This window comes from Trichoplax adhaerens, genomic scaffold (genome assembly GCF_000150275.1).
Source record: "Trichoplax adhaerens TRIADscaffold_2 genomic scaffold, whole genome shotgun sequence".
In the NCBI taxonomy this organism is placed as follows: domain Eukaryota; kingdom Metazoa; phylum Placozoa; class Uniplacotomia; order Trichoplacea; family Trichoplacidae; genus Trichoplax; species Trichoplax adhaerens.
In genome coordinates, this window is record NW_002060944.1 from 9,186,977 (window position 1) to 9,204,146 (window position 17,170).

The 17,170-nt window shown below is 35.7% G+C and overlaps 4 protein-coding genes across 4 annotated transcripts; 3 read left to right on the forward strand and 1 right to left on the reverse strand.

The window, feature by feature from the left end:
• Positions 1–789: 789 nt before the first annotated feature.
• Positions 790–3,263, forward strand: TRIADDRAFT_53942 (uncharacterized protein; the record flags this gene model as incomplete). Its single annotated transcript, XM_002109643.1, has 11 exons — positions 790–887; positions 1,276–1,326; positions 1,444–1,520; positions 1,622–1,692; positions 2,066–2,186; positions 2,270–2,302; positions 2,391–2,512; positions 2,699–2,757; positions 2,849–2,909; positions 3,028–3,079; positions 3,193–3,263. The coding sequence occupies 11 exons, from the start codon at positions 790–792 to the stop codon at positions 3,261–3,263; spliced, it is 816 nt and encodes a 271-aa protein (XP_002109679.1).
• A 240-nt stretch (positions 3,264–3,503) lies between these two features.
• TRIADDRAFT_53943 (uncharacterized protein) lies at positions 3,504–5,906 on the forward strand (the record flags this gene model as incomplete). Its single annotated transcript, XM_002109644.1, has 11 exons — positions 3,504–3,512; positions 3,799–3,887; positions 3,969–4,220; positions 4,343–4,481; positions 4,547–4,588; positions 4,747–4,847; positions 4,947–5,025; positions 5,114–5,234; positions 5,332–5,410; positions 5,573–5,717; positions 5,820–5,906. The coding sequence occupies 11 exons, from the start codon at positions 3,504–3,506 to the stop codon at positions 5,904–5,906; spliced, it is 1,143 nt and encodes a 380-aa protein (XP_002109680.1).
• Positions 5,907–8,358: 2,452 nt separating this feature from the next.
• On the reverse strand, positions 8,359–9,507 carry TRIADDRAFT_53944 (uncharacterized protein; the record flags this gene model as incomplete). Its single annotated transcript, XM_002110157.1, has 3 exons — positions 8,359–8,384; positions 8,512–8,638; positions 9,247–9,507. The coding sequence occupies 3 exons, from the start codon at positions 9,505–9,507 to the stop codon at positions 8,359–8,361; spliced, it is 414 nt and encodes a 137-aa protein (XP_002110193.1).
• Positions 9,508–11,823: 2,316 nt separating this feature from the next.
• On the forward strand, positions 11,824–15,986 carry TRIADDRAFT_37279 (uncharacterized protein; the record flags this gene model as incomplete). Its single annotated transcript, XM_002109645.1, has 10 exons — positions 11,824–12,018; positions 13,953–14,108; positions 14,338–14,429; positions 14,536–14,597; positions 14,783–14,829; positions 14,904–15,002; positions 15,229–15,288; positions 15,366–15,426; positions 15,524–15,727; positions 15,814–15,986. The coding sequence occupies 10 exons, from the start codon at positions 11,824–11,826 to the stop codon at positions 15,984–15,986; spliced, it is 1,149 nt and encodes a 382-aa protein (XP_002109681.1).
• Between the last annotated feature and the right edge of the window lie 1,184 nt (positions 15,987–17,170).

The window sequence follows — 17,170 nt, forward strand, 5'->3', positions numbered from 1 at the left end:
AATCGTACATGCGCATACTGAATGATTGAAGTGTTTGCCACAATTTATCGACCCAAGTAGGCCAAGTGTCTGTCCGTCCAGAGGAGTTTCCAGGTATTTCAATACCTTTATGATCTATATCACATACAGTATACTATGACGACGCCAACTTGGTAGCAAGTACTCTATGTGTTCCTGGAGTTACAACGACAGTATAGTCTTTTAGTCACGGTTAGAACAGTACCCTATACAATGAAGCTTACTAAATCGTACATGCGCATACTGAAGGATTCTATGAATACAGTACTTGTACTGTAGAGTACAGTGTACAGTACAGACCTTTAGAGTCTCTAGTGTGCAATATGCTGTAGTGCTGGTTGATACGGTTGGAAAGTTCCAACCATAATTCCTATACAAACCCTAGTAAAGATTTCGCGACTTTTCTACAGTAATATGCGGCGTTATGCGCACGAGCAATGCCCATAAACTCATTCCACGGTCTCTAGTCTCCACCAGCTGTACTGATTCATTGATTGAGGCGTTGAGAGGTGACCTGACCTAAGCAAAATGGCGATTGCCATGGTAGCACTAACTTGAGACTGCAGAGAAATCAACTCTCATGTTGTTGCAATTTCAACACAGCGTTTACCTACTTCATTGATGGTCCATTAAATCCTTCAAAGTGAAGCCATTTCTCTCCAACTCTAGGCAAGGCATTTCAGTGGTGTCACAAGATTGCACTAGTAGCTCATCTTTTCTTCAATGATATTCAAGCAATTATCCAGGAAATTGAGTAGGATATCAAAATCAATGTCTGCCTCCAAGCTAAATAAAGTATATCTTCAAATCTTGGGTAACGGTAGCAAAGATGCTCCTGCTTCTTTCCTACTCTTTACGGAAAATCAAAGGTATCAAGTCTACCTGATGGATTGATTTAGAATAGGATAGCCTTGAACGTTATTGATGCGAGCATCTAATATCACTACTTGCCAACTTGCAAAGTTCATATAAAATCGAACCAGTAGCGAAAACAAGTTGATGTTAATTTCCATTCTGAATAATCCAATTAAAAAAAGCACATCTCGGAAATGCTCATTATTGCACTTGAATAGTTTTAGTGGATACTGATAAATATGCAAGCTTACTCTAGACTTTGATATCGATGACGATAGGCGCTAATACTCGTATTTGAAGAAGAAAATGATTCATTCATTTTACACACCCAAACTGCATCTCTATTTTACGCTAATGTCACCTCGATCACATCCTAATATACGCTTATCGACGATATTTTAGGTATCTATTTAATTGCGGTGCAGGTATACAAAGAATAATCAATCGAAATCGGTAAGATGGACGATAGACTGCAATTGCATCAATTGGAATTTACAGATCATAGGAGTGATGATCAATTCTAAATCAATCATCGTAGCATACATGAAATAATGCTTAAATTTGACGTAGGATTAAGATCCATCCGTTAAAGCTAAGAAATATTTTTATGACTCGTGCTGATTTCAATGCGGTTGGCGGCTTACCAGGTAAATCGTAATAGCACTCTTTCTACCTGATATCTTGATGACATGTCATACCGTTTTGCATCAATACTAATAGCTATGATAATACCATGACCGATGCATAGGCCTCGCGCTTACCATTAATGAAGAAGATGATATTAAAACCCCGATCAATTTATGGGGACCGCCCAGTCTCGTGAGTTGTTTTCTTATACAAGCAATAGCGATCTTAGTAATTGGTATTTGTTTTCAAATCATGTTTTCAACAACTTGCAGGAAGCCTACATTAATGCCACTAGGTTTTACATTTTCCATCAAAAACTGAACTTCAGTATGTCCGATATCATTTTCATTTATTATTATCTTTGAATAAGATTAACAATATGAATAGTATGCCTTTACCAAGCTTTACTATTAAATGAACGTATATTGATTTGTTAAAGATGCCCATAATCCTGATTATACGTACTATTCGTATATTCAATAAGTTTACATCATGTGATTATTAGAGTAACAATCACCAGCGTAAAAAGTTCGGCAATCTGTTTGACGATCTTAATTGATTACAGTCAGTGAATGTTCCAGTAACCTGGACTTTCAATCTTGCACTCTTAGGGCATTTAACATTTACTAATGATACACCCTATTTTCAAGATGAAAACATCAAGTTATGGCCTGTTGTTATTGATGGTTAGTTGTTGATATTCAAATTAGCCTACATCTTTTATTGATATACGAGTAATTTGTGCAATCTATTCTAAAATTTTTACTAGATGTGGGCTCATCACTTTATGAGACTTCCGAAGGTAACGTATATTTTAAGTATCAAAAGTGATAATCTGACATAGTCATAGTTAGGTGTACCTTTAAAGGATCAAATTGAACATCATCCAGATTCCGAGGCATCAATGAATAAAAATAAAAAAATGAAAGTTTCCGAAGAAAGATTTCCTACATCTCATGTTTATAATTATCAAAATCCTCAGCAACCTACCATTATTAGCTACATCTGTCAGGTTATAGTTTATTAATGGTTAAGAATGGATCTATTTGTTACCTAACATAAGCCACTTATTATTCTTCAATACATTAGTATTTTACTTCGGCTATGACAAATGGTATTATAAATCGATGATACAAAGCTATAGCAATTTATTATATTTCTAAATAATGGTCGTCTTATTTCTCCATCTTTAATTCAGCTTTCACAATTACCAGGAAAATTTTTGAACGATAAAGCTGAAGCATTAGGTGTACCTAAGTATGCATTAGCTAGCTTATATGAATGGTTTCAATGCACACTTTTACTACAGAAATAAATAATTTAATCGAAAATAATTGTCCATAAACAGCAACAAATTGAGAAAATCGCTGATAATGGGACAAACTATTACTCTCCGGAATGGCACTGTGGTAATTCTATAGTTATCATTGATACCTCCAACATGTAGCATTCTTTTAAGAACAAAATATTAAAGATTTGCGCATTAGATTTTAATAGGCTGTATAACTTGCAAATGATCATACTTAGGTAAGGCCAGAAGACTGTGTAGGCCCACAAGAGCCAGGAATGGTATTTATGAGTATGTTAATATTTGAAATATTTTTGTAAAATGTTTACTATATAAAAAAAAAATAATTAAGTATTGCCACTAGCTATTACTATTGCATAAAAACATTTTTGTAACATCCTTAGTCATTCATTGCCCAACTCTGGATCATATCCCTCAACTGGTTGGTTGTAATCGTTTTGAAAGGTATAACTAAGTTGAATAAAATAATCAGATGCGCACTTGTGACCAAATGTTCAATTTATTGCCTTACAGTTATTTTACTAATGGCGAAAATCAACAACCAGAATTGATGTTGCATATCTGTCCAATGAATGTGATAGAAAATACCGCATACTTGGACTGGACTAAAAAGTATATTTGCTAATGTAGATTTCTATAAAAACCTGTACAAAAACGGAAATTACTAATAATGACAACAAATTATATCTATAAAATGGCTAAAGTAAGTAAATACTTCAAATTTTCTTACTATAACTAGATTTGGTCCAAACACGAAGCATTTGGTATTAAATTCAGATGTATGCGGTGGAGTAACACCAATTATCTCTGAAGAAAGCTATCACAAATTACATGCTTTAAGTTCAGAAATTTTTCCACTGCTGAAATATAACAAATTAAGACCCGTAATTATGAGACTGCTTGTATTATTCAATTTCAGTACCTACTATCATACAGTTGCATTACTGATTTATTAGCGTTAACAAAAATGCTGTTACCGATTGTATAAGGTTGACAAGAAAGTGCCAAATAACTGGATAATTACCGATACTTTATTAACGTATCATTTCAGACCACGCAGTCTTATGGGTTTCGACAGGTCTGAGATTTTTTGCTTTATCGCTGCACCTTATTGATCTTTCGACTTGTGCAACTAACGTCAATTTTAATTATTCGATAGGTCAAAGATTTTGCAAGAAACGAACGTAAATTCGATTGTGGAAAAGATTAATAATCGAATGGATATCAAAAATGCTATACAATTTAGTAATCAAGACATTTTGGATAGAGAGAATCGTACACTATCTGTTAAAGCTACATCACCTGTACAACGCAATCTTATTGGCAGGCACGGTGAAATTGTATTTCTCGGTACCGGCTCCTGCTATCCATCGAAATATAGAAATGTCTCCTCCATTTTGTTACGTCTAAAGTTGGTCTAGTGTGCATAGCGTAAAATCATTTTAATTAACTACTTAATTAATTTTTAAAATAACGTAAATGACGATTTTAATCAATTGAAATTTGAAATTATAAAATTATTATTCCAATTAGTAAGAATAGCTGCATGTTAATGGATTGTGGCGAGGGTACGTTTGGGCAATTATATCGACACTATGGTAGCGAACTAAGCGATATCTTGCGACAGCTGAAATTTATCTTCATATCCCATATGCACGCTGACCATCATCAGGTATTAAATAAATATGAATTGATTAATGCTATAATTGATTAAATTACGACTACCTTTCTATTTAGGGTATCGTTGAAGTATTACTGGAGCATAAACGGGCTACTCAGGTTAAATTTTACATAACTAATATGTTATTCCTCATCGGCACTCGTAAATACTTGTATTCATGGCAAAAGATTACTGTCTGTCGATCTCTTATATCTAACTTTCCTACTAGTCTAAGAAAAGAACCTGATTAGCAACTAAATTACGCATTACTATTTAGAGTACCGATGGATATTATTCACCTCTTTATGTTATTGGACCATGGGCAATAAACAAGTTCTTAAACGAATATAATTCGTATTTTGAAAGTGTACAATGGAGGTAACTAGATACTGATTACCATTTCCTTTATCGTTAATTGTTGACCTAATATGAAAAACAAACTTGCTGCTGCATACTTATACTCTTGTTGTATTTTAGATTTATGTCAGCCACAGAATTCTTTAAGGAAGTTTGTGTATTTAGTGATGTAGTAAAAACCGAATTAGGCATTATAAAAGTTAGGAAAATCATGATTTAATTAATCTTTGTAGCAGGCCATGCTTTATCCTATTGCAAGAAATAACCGATTACTCTTATATTGTTAGCTGAAAACCGTTTATGCAGATCACTGTAAAGGAGCTTTTTGCATAGCTCTAACACACAGAGAAGGCTGGAAGCTAGCTTATTCAGGCGATACCCAACCAAGTTCTAAATTTGTTGAAATTGGTTCATATCTACCAATAACTTTTTCGTTTCATTAAAATGAGAAGTTCTTGTAATATAAAGTGCTCATTGTTATGTAATTAATGCCTACATCTAATAGGTAAGGATGCAGACGTATTAATACATGAAGCCACTTTCGAAGATGATTTAGTCGATGAAGCCAGAAGTAGAAAGCACAGGTTAATTTTTTATTTCAAGTCTTTACTATAAAAATTTTTTCACCATTCTTAAATTAAAAATTATGGTTACTCTGATTAATTATGTATACTCGTATTCTTATTTCTTAAAATGCATTATGAATGCTTGCTATTTACCTAATTCAATTCGATCCTATTCTATAGCACGACATCCGAAGCAATTGAAATTGGTGTTAAAATGAATGCAAAATTTACCATTCTTACGCATTTCAGCCAACGGTATCCTAAAATTCCAGCTTTTAGTGAGAATTATAGCGATCGAACTGGAATCGCTTATGACCACATGACGGTAACCGCAGTAATTTTATTACTCTTTTACGTGTTAAACTATTTGAGACTGCCGTATTGTTGTTGATGATGTTAACGTTACCTGTATACAAATTTTGATTAGGTAAACTCTGAAAGTATCCTTTTCCTACCAAGATTACTAAAACCTCTTAATATAATTTTTAAAGAGGAAGAAGAAATAGAAGACTAATTTCCATTATGTGAAAATAGTTATCAACTAGTTTACATGTCGTAAAAATAAAACTTAAAGGCCAATTTGTTTAAAAATTGCCCAGCAATACTGTATTAACGAACCAAAGCAATCAAAACTTTATTGTTACTGAAAATAGATTGTTATTACTTACAGCTGCTAATATCGATTATTACGCTACTAACAGGTATAATTATCATTTTCTAAGGCAAAATAAATTTTTTATGATAGCACGTAATAAGTAACGAGACACTTTTTTAAGGAAGGTTTGAGTTATTAAGAAATAGCTAATTTCTAACTCAGATTGTACCAATGCAGTATGCAAAAAATGGATAATAACGTTGATGGACAACATTCGCATCGGTGAAACATTTACAAAAATGCTATTCAAGAAAATTTACTAAGCATAGTCGGCATAGAATACCTTAAACGGAATAAATTAAATTTTAAGACATGGCTACAATAGTTTTCGATAAGGAATACATGCTTATGAATATATAAAATTTGATCATACTACTATAGATTTCCTTTTTTAACGCTGTCACCATCTACGGTACTAATTGTAAACTATAGAAATTGAAAAGAAACAGTGGGTATTATGGGCTTTAAAATTTTTCATAATGAGACCACTGACTATAACTAATAGCTGTTATTAACTGTAACGACATTTGTGGTTTTAATTCATTTCTCATGCATGCGAGTTATAAAAATTTAGATAGAATGTAATTAAATTACTCAAACTTGTTTGTTACGATAAAGCCAATAGCTGCAAGACATCATATTGATTCGTTGACGTAGTCATGAAGTCAATTTTGCTATCGACGAGTCTGGTGTCTGGTAGTGTCTAGACTCTGACTATTTGTCCATGTCAGCTTCGTGCAGGGTAGGTTGTATAGCTTCATGATTATCGTCATAAGACTTATATAAGAGCTACAGCAAGAACTGACTTGAGCGTATTAGATAAACAACAATCATATTAATTCCGATTTTGGTAATCGTAGACAAATTGGAGTCGATTGGAATTAGAATTGTTTTTACTAATAACAAGATTGTATTACCATTTTAAAAATGGCGTTTTGCCAGATCTCTACGTCAGAAAATACAACTCAGATACCAGGTTAATATACGTAAATGGGTCTGTTTTACTAAGGGCGTTGCTGAGACACTCTATTAAATGTTGGACGTCAAGTTACTAATACAGTACAGTCATCTAGCAGATTCCTCATAAGCACTTCAAATTTACAGATTACTTGCTCGCTAGTTTATATCATGCCTCATTTTTGAATAATAAAATGAATACTATTATAGATATTGTTGTACGATTACTATAATTGAAAAAGCGGTACTCATTCGATGTTATCAACTCTTGTACTAATCTCACATAACGCAATATTTATTAATGTAGATTTAACGTAGACTGAAATATACCGCGCTCGATAAACACTGTAATATGAATATTACTACTGCACTGTAGCAATTCTTAAACACTGTATTTTTGTATCCCGTTGTGCTCATCTGTATCAATTCCTTATGTTTTGTTGATACCTTGTAAGAGCGTAGTCCTATGTTGCAAGGATATCAATAAATAAATAAATAAATAAACAAGCCACGTTACAGTGTCTTCAGGTTTACAGTACTAATGTTTCTAAATTTGCTAGACTGACAGAGCGACTCTATTCGAACTTGATTGAGAGAAATGTAACCTACAGTAACTCTATTAGGTCTTTTAATACTGTATACTAAAACAGCGTATATATAGTAACAATAGAGAATTTACCGGTTTATATAGGTAGAAATGTGAATTACCACCACTAGCCACAATCAGGATAGTTGGACAATTGCTATTAATTCTCATTTTATTTAATTAGCAGATGAATAATTTCAAACTTGATTAGAAAAGTGAAGGGTCCGATTTCAATAAATTTTTCTTTGTAATCGTGATTACAAAAAGGCAATATTAGATTGCTGCTGTACAGTATACACAGTATCAATCTATTTCACACCAGAAATTGAATAAAAGTAAATGTGAAGGTAATTGTCGTTGTCTAGCGATCAAAATACTAGAGTACTTTATCGTAGAACAAATAGAACTGTCTTTAATAATCAACATAAAGCAGTAGTTGTAGTATTTGTAAAATAATTGTGTTGATAGCTTACAGTTATCAACCTCACTACAGCCTAGTTTTCATGCAATTTATTCAGCTTAGGATCCTTAAAGTCTCTAAAAGTCTCTTATATTGTGGCGATTTCACAGTTTCTTGTACTGCAAAATATTGTAATAAATTGGTAGATTAATATCTTGGCAGACTTTGTAACATGCACATAGAGTGTAAATTTACTATTAGGTAATTAATTATAACTGTGCATAAAAACTTTTGGCAATAAAGTGCTTATGACGACGTAAATCCACACGTTAAACTATGACTATTCTAATCAAATACGTAAGCTAGAGTTATGAGGCTATTGAACAAGTCAAGGCTAGTAAAGTTAGTAAAGATTCATTAATAAATTAAATTAAATTTTTTATAGTAAAGTAAGCCATTGAGATTCGTATAACGTAAAGTACAATATCAATGCGCTTAATCTATTACTTGATTGCAATTACCTTTAGAAACATCAACGGAATCAGCTTGATCCATTCTTTCTTTAGCAAATTTTAGAGTGGTATCTCTTGCTGAGCCACGCAGGCCTTGCATGTATTTTATCAAGGTTTTAAAATCACTTTCACTAACCTAAAACACATTTATTAATGTATTCGTTACTCTCCTTTATAATTCAATTTACATCATATTAGTCAATTTCAACGACACATACTCAATTACTGTATAGAAGCACAGTGCAGTATTAATTATAATTAACCTAGTGATGATACGAGTATAATTTTAGAGCTCATGACCGCTTTACTGCTGTACTGTACTGTATACAAGTTGGACACAATCATCATCATGCTACCTGTACGCGTAAATGGATAATGATTTCTCTACTGTCTATAAAGACAATTAGGCTGTGGCATTATTGCAGACTGTAGCTCTGGAACAAGCTATTCAGAAACTATATAGTACCTACAAAGCTGGCATTGACTAGAATATGCCATTTCCATAAACTATGCATATCGTCCATTGCACAGTGGAACATGATGATCGAGATGAATTAATGGAAAAAATGACTATAAATCTCTTACAGTCAATCAACTACAGTAGTATCATTTTGATAATCTTCCATATGTAAATCGATGGAAATGCACTATGATTTGCGTCTAGAGGCTAGAGTAGCTTTAAAAATGTTGAGGATATCCATTGGTCTATACCGCGTACTCGTCAGTCTGCAAATAGTCCTTTACCTTACTGACATCCATCATATTTTTCAGTAACCAAACTTGCCTATTCTTTTTAAATGACCAATTGGATCGATCATCTTGCCATTTTCTTAGATAATCTATAGCAGGATGGGTATCATTGCCGGTCGTAGTATCCTGTAATTTTGGATCAGGGACGGAGGCATTTTCTGTAGATGCCAGACCTTTCTGATTAAGCTTATTCTTTGCTTTGCTCTTCCTCGACTTGTTCTTCTTATTCTTCTTCTTCTTATTATTGGTTTTCATCTTGTCCTCTATGCAATTGTGTACCGTATTAGACAGTATCAATACAACGATTGCATTCACAACAGCTTAATCCTCCTTGGTTTTAATTGCAGTCTTTGCAAAAGATAGAAGAGCCAATTGAATTATTATTGCTTGGCTGCAGCCATTCTGCATCTTGCCATTTCAGCTAGTCTCGGTTTCATTTGGTCAGAAGCAGAGTCAGCAGTCTCAGGACTGTGTCGACAGCCTATAGTGTCTTCGACGATTTGCATTCTCATACAATACATCAACATCTTGATCAGTGTATCCTACACTGTACTCCACCGGGCCATGGATGAAGCGAGTCCTTTTTGTCTGTCAGTCTGCACGTTAACTACAGTACACTGGACGGTCTACAGTCTATAGTACTGTGCCGTACAGTACACTGTACTGTAGTCTCCGACTGTTCTTGTTGGTCAACTCCTCAGCCTACAGTACGTTGTACTGTACAGTACTGTAGGTCTATCAGCAGAGCCAGTCCATTTGTCTGTCAGTCTATGCCCAATGCAGTACCCATAGCGTACTGTCCAGACTTGTTGGTCAACCCCTTAAAAAGAAAAGAAGCCTACTGTACAATGTACTGTACATACTGTAACTCTAGAGACCGGTCCCTACTCCATGTACTGTACTGTAGGTCCATCAGTGGAGAGTCCATCTGTCTGTCAGCCTACCCCCAATACAATGGACAATTGAACAGTCCACAGTCTATAGTACTGTACTTACCTTAGCGTACTGTAGCCTCCCACTGTGCTTGTTGGTCAACCCCGAAACCTATCCATGTCAATAAACGGCATGAAAATACACCATACAATACGGGATCCATTGACAATCGCCATACTGTACGTGTTGACGTTGTCCAAGACGTCAGCACTAGTATAGTGTACAGTATGGTTATGTAGCAAGGGGGTGGGTATCATTTTCAGTACTGTAGTGATTCTATCGTTGACGTCATTGTGATGTTGTGATAAGCTGAAACAACCGCCTCAAGGGGCATCGATCATGTCAATATTCTCTCTTAACAATGTCGACAGAAACATCGGAATTACAACAACTGTAAAATAATACCTCCCATTAAAATAATAGTGCAAACTCAAGGTAAATGAGAGTGCTGTAAGGTGCAGTAGATTATTTTCCAACGGTAGACTGTCGGCTTGTGTACAGTGTACAGCATGAATCTACAGCAAATTGTCATGTCCTGTTTAACTTCAATACAGTACAATTGGAGTTTCATAAAAGGAAAAGTGCGTATCTTGTACATTTCCAAGTCTGCATTTATTCTAGTAATGGATGAGTAGGTCTTGATGTTATTTTAAACACATGATCTTTACAGTATAATTCAAAAGGAAGATTCCATAGTGTTGTTTTTGTAACCCACCGTACATCGACGCTGTAGCAAGTTGGTATTCAAGCGTAGTCTGCATCGCCTGTGCCTTGAAGTATTCAATGAAAAAAAAAAAAAGAAAACAATTTTCTCCCATACAACTATGTGATTGTACAGTATTGGAATACTGTCCCTACGTCGTTGCTGCTACTTAGCCAATGGCTATAACGAGTCGTCAGAATTGTTGAATTACCCGTGTATACTGTAGCTCACAAGTTGGTTGAATCTATGCTAGTAGTATGCTAGTAGTAATCTACTACAGGATGGAATCACTATGTAATCAAGTGACACTGTTAATTTATCTTATTGTAATGCTTGTCGAAAATGTTGGAAGTAAACCGTTAGTTAATTAATTTTAATTTGTTGCATGGAGGTAGGAAAGGATCCATTGTTGATCGTTCTAGTGTACACTGTCCAGTACACAGTATACAGTACTGTAGATTGTTGATTTTGGTTGATGATTAGCCTGACTCCACTACAGTACCGAGTGCAGTAGGCTACAGTACGTCGTCTACAGTCAGTAGCACTGTACACTGTACACTAGGGTAACAATGGAAATTGAGACGTTTAGACGCTTGGCCAGTTTTCGTGTTTGGACGTTAAATACACATCGAGACAACCGACGCCAAGTCCTGACGTCCATATGTCCCATGTGCTGTATAGGACTGTACAGTGTACAGTACCAAGCTGCTGGCTCGGAGGACTGTAGACTAGTGGACACACCGTAGACTAATAGGTACTCAGCGTTGAGCGAGTATTACAGTACTGTGTATAGTGGTGCAGCGCACATTTCAGTACTGCACCTACTAGTCAACCATTTAAACCGACCACTGTACTGTACTGTACTGTAAAGTTGCAATTTTTTAACACTCCTCCGCCTCCAATTCTGTACAGTAGGGCTCTGGACTGATCGCAAAATGGCCAAGCCGTCCACGATCTCTTTCAGCGGTACTGAAGCAGATACCGACGCCGAAAGTTTACGACAATGTGAGAGATATGTAGAAGAACACAACCTACAAGCTGTCTTAAAGGAGAGCATAGTACAACTTTGCATATCGCAACCGAACAACCCTTTCAGCTTTTTGCGAGACCACTTTGAGAATTTATCGATGGTAAGTGGTTACCATCACAATGTTTTCCAAGCACTGTTGAACAATAGTTCAATGCAAATGACACACTATTCTATCCTCAGTCGTGGAATAAATTGGACATTTTTCCAACAATGTGTAGTGTTGAACTTGTAGTACAACAGTTATCTCTGTTTAGTCCATGTTAGCATAGGCAACGCTGCAGCATCATCCTCTTTTCAAACTAGAAAGTTGTATTGAATTCTTGACTTTGTACAAATTCCAACATTGATGTTTGTCTGTTGTCACTTGAATGTGTATGATACCCTACTATCCACAGCGTAAGTTATACCACAGTAGCGATGCATTGCCTATCCAGTAAGTATATTGCTGTTTGCTGCGAGTATCGTCGACAGCCTTGTTAGGTATTTGCTTCGTTGAAGCCAACGTCAATCGACGATACATACATCGACCAACCGCGACTTTCATCCAACCAAGTGGATGGTATTTCATCGCATCCTTACCAAGCATTCTATGTAATAATATTGTCTATCAATGGTGCACATCGCAAGAGGCAAAGAGAGAGAGAGAAGGCACACACATGTACATCCAAGTCTACTACTTCAACTCTACCTATGACCGATTCAATTCCCCTTGTAGAATGGACATAGTCACTGACCAGTCGCGTGGAGGCGTTAAAGTGTAAAATAATGACTGAATTTATCCTTGACAACAGTTGAAAATCATCCGATTGCAACGTCGATAATGTCAATTCTACAACAGCCAATCGTTGATTCAATCTTCAACCCATCAATCCTACTGTATAAGCCAACATTGATGGCGATTTCTCCCTTAATGGAAGCAATTTATTCAGCCCAGTTTTTGTCTTCAAAGCCAGATGAATTCTACAAGGCATTGAAAAATGATGATTCTAGCCATGGTTGTCGCAAGTCGATACAACAAGCTATTGCACGATAACATGATTCAGTACCTAATCCAATGGATCCACGCTGTCTGATACTGTACTGTAGGCTAGACTTGCAGTGAGCGTTTCGACGCGTTGAACAGCCTCGCATCAGATCATTGCAACTTGGCCGGTGTAAATCGATAGACTATACCATACAATAGTAACAGTCATATGTTAACACCGCAAAGTGGCGTCTCTTTTCTCCCCCCCCTTGTACAGTCCCAACTTTCACTGACTTGGACTGTACGCTACAGTACTATACACTGTGTACATGACGTTGTCCAGGTCGTGGCTGACTGCAATCAACTGTATGATACAGTACTCAAGCTGTCCTCTACTAGAACGGGAACTACAGTCAAGAAACTTCAATACCTACAGTCAAAAGACTCACATCCACTCTACACTACTCAAGATGCTGCAGCGCCCAAAGGTGTCACATCTCACAATGACTCTCAATACAGACATGTCACCATAGATACAGTACGTACCACTCGACTATTGTCAACAGGACAATGGAATAGGCTGGAGAGGACGGATGGAACGCCTGTTGACAGTCAGCTAGAAGATGCATTACAAATGGAATGGACAGCATCGGTCATAACATTTCTTGCTCAATTCAACCACTGTAGCCACTTGCATCCTCCAATGGCCCTTAATTTACCCTTAGCCATCAGTAAAGAGACAACATGACATTCAAGAAAAAATAGAAACCATCGGATTGCAGTTTGAGTTCATTTTTCATCTCTATTGTCATACGTTAGGCCTAGCAAATAGCATACAATACTCTTGTCAAGTTCGCATGATTACAGTGATTGTTCCCTTTATAATGTTGAAATGTCTGTTTTACTTGATATACTGTCAAGTAGAATACGACAGTACCACGACGATGGGAGAAAGTACTACGCTTAGCGATGACTGGACGTATTATTTTTTTTCTCATTCTTCCCCCTTCAACGCATACAAATGATTATTTGTTATTATTCTTCTTTTTTTAAAGGACTATAATGAAAAGAAAAAGAAGCAATTACAAGGGCAGTCTAGCAGTGAAGACAGCAAAGATAGAGATGAAGAACCAACTACAGAACCAGCTTCAACTGGTAGGAGACGAAGAGGTGGTGTTAGTGGTGCTGTAATTAACGAAGATGATGCTGCAACATATGTTAAGAAGGTATACCTTAGTGCTGTAGATAGAGGTTGTACATAGAGAATTTCTTATCGCTTATACAATCCAATAGCGCAAACTAGCGTCGATTGTAAGCGTGATGGATACGACATTACTCTACACACGCTTGTACCCATGTAGCGCATATTCAGTATAACTCTTGGTAGGAAGATCAAAATCTCTACCACGTATATAAATCATGGCTGATCATATTGTCAATTGTAATAAACCTTAGGTTGTACCCAAAGACTTTAAGACCATGCAAGCTTTATCAAAAGCGATAGAAAAGAATATCTTATTTTCACATCTGGATGATAACGAAAGAAGGTCACTATGCAATAGCGATAATTGATACCGAACCTTGTCTTATGCTCTTTTTTCAATGATAATACCGTTTCAATATTAGCTGACAATGGACTTTGTTCTTAAACAGTGATATTTTTGACGCTATGTTTCCATGTGAAAGTAAGCCTGGTGACATCATCATCAGACAAGGTCTGCTCGCATAGCTACATTCCAACCTAGAATAAAAATGAAATCTTTCAAATACTCATTATACTATTACTACGATCATGGCATAATAGAAATGCCCTTTTCCAAGACTACTTTCTGTTTTTTCAATTTTCCGTTACTGTCTATACCGAACGAACTGAACTGATTTCATTGTTCATACGTATTAGGTGATGAGGGCGACAATTTCTACATAATGGATTCTGGAGAAGTTGATGTAAGTGATTTTATCTACTTGTGTTAAATGAGATAATTGATCAATGTAGTTTATTAAATCGGTGGTGTTTGTAGGTTTATGTCGGTGACAAATTGGTTGCTACTTTGGGTGATATGGCAAGCTTTGGTGAATTAGCATTGATTTATGGAACACCTAGAGCTGCTACCATTAAGGTAAATTGCGTAAAGGAACAATAGTAACTTTTAGCTATCACCTAAAGTGCATTGCTAGTAAGCTTCTTTCTAGTTTAACTACGATGAGTTGTTTAATAACCGAGTAGTGGAATGAAGCGATATATTCTGATGCTGTTATAAACCTAATGATAGGGATATTTTTCTACCTATGCAATCCGCAACTTTGACTAACTTGATGCATTGGACAATATTATTATTTATATAGGCTAAGACTGAATGCAAATTATGGGCAATTGATAGCGACAGTTATCGTCATATCCTCATGGTAACAATTGGCTGATAATATTTCAATTTGCCTCGGCGTTGGCATAAATGATAACTGATATATTATTATGTCATTAGGGAAGTACAATGCGAAAGAGGAAATTATATGAATCCTTCTTAGAGAAAGTTTCCATTTTAGGTACTTTTGAACAACAACATTATTTGTAGTTGATTGTCAAGCTGCTTGATTTAGTAGCTAGATTCAATTGATCTAATTATCTCATGTACAATATTAGAATCTTTGGATCAATGGGAACGTCTCACTGTAGCAGACTCTTTAGAACCTGCACAGTTTGAAGAAAACGAGATTGTTATCCAACAAGGTGATCCTGGCGAAGATTTCTTTATTATTTTAGAAGGAAAAGCCGTTGTACTACAACGAAAACCAGGTGATACTGAATACGTCGAAGTTGGAGAGTTAGGACCGTCAGACTACTTTGGTATGATTGATTGAATTTTCTAAAGTGCTTTTATTTCCAATATCGATTCAATGCTAACTAGAGGCTGTGGCTATTGATCACCCTAGGTGAAATTGCTCTTTTATTGAAACGACCACGTGCAGCTACAGTTAAAGCAGCAAGCACCCTGAAATGTGTCAAACTGGATAGAGCAAGATTTGAACGTGTTCTTGGCCCTTGTGGAGATATTCTTAAGCGCAACATTGAAAAATATAATAGTTATGTATCACTCTTTGTGTAGATCATTGAAGATCATAGCATTTTTCTTTCATTAATGCACTGTCTAATTACTGAAATTACCAGGCTACTGTTAAGTACTGCATTCTGGTCGGTATGATTTAAAATTTGTAAGATTTTTAAGTAGTGATGCTATCGCGAAGAAGCAATGCGTTTGGTGCTGGCTGTCCAAAGCTGTGTACTAATAAGAAACTTGATATTAAGTTCGAAGTTATACTCCTTGTCTCTGTTGAACATTCATAACGTAGCACCAGATAGCTTAGTCAATACTGGTTCACGTCTTATTTAAGAGAAATACACCGCTGTACGAAATCAGTGCGCTGTCTTTCAATGAAGTTTGTGCTTGTGGCTACTTTTACTACAACCAGTAAGTAGTACTTTACATTAATTCTGAGCTACCAATTGTTTTAGCTGTTACATAACTCTTTTACTGTAATACAAGGTATAATGGTATATTCTTACTGCTATTATTCTCGACGTACTTTGATTAAAGCGAAAGCTTGGTCATCTTACATGAATCGTGTCAATAAAAGTTTTATAGTTTGAATCGAACAGTTATGCCTTCTTCTATAATTGATGTTATTGTGTGCTCGTAAAATTGGAGATAAGGCAAAATGCAATACAAGAAGAAGGAATTCATTTGGAGTTTGTATTCTGCCTTTGCGTTTCGAAACACGTTAAGCTTTGTTGTATGCATATTCATAATCACTGTGCGCCCCACGTTACTTTGTCCAACTGTCTTACGAATTTGTATTCATTGCACTGGTATATTATATCTAACTCGAGATTGTAATCTTAACGATCATCTGATTCTCATGAATGATATTTGATATCGTGAAGTTAATGCAGTGTAGTCCAATATAATTCGATCAAAACTGAATGTGATGAAAGCAATCACAATGTCCTACAAAACGATCTACTGTATTATGCACGTATGGTAAATGTAGAGACTTTTCAATTATTTTTTACCCTTACACGTATATTCAAAAAATCGAGAAACCCCTGGTAAAAGTTGCTCTTCGCCTATCATTTGGCACGAGATCGATTGAAGACAATTCTTAATCAATCTGTTGAAGGTGGTATTCTTTCCTTGCTGCCAGTAACGCAGTAGTAAGCTTCTAAAGTGATAAAGACCTATCGCTGAAGACTTATAAAGTTTAATTTTCTTATACATCATACGCATACTTG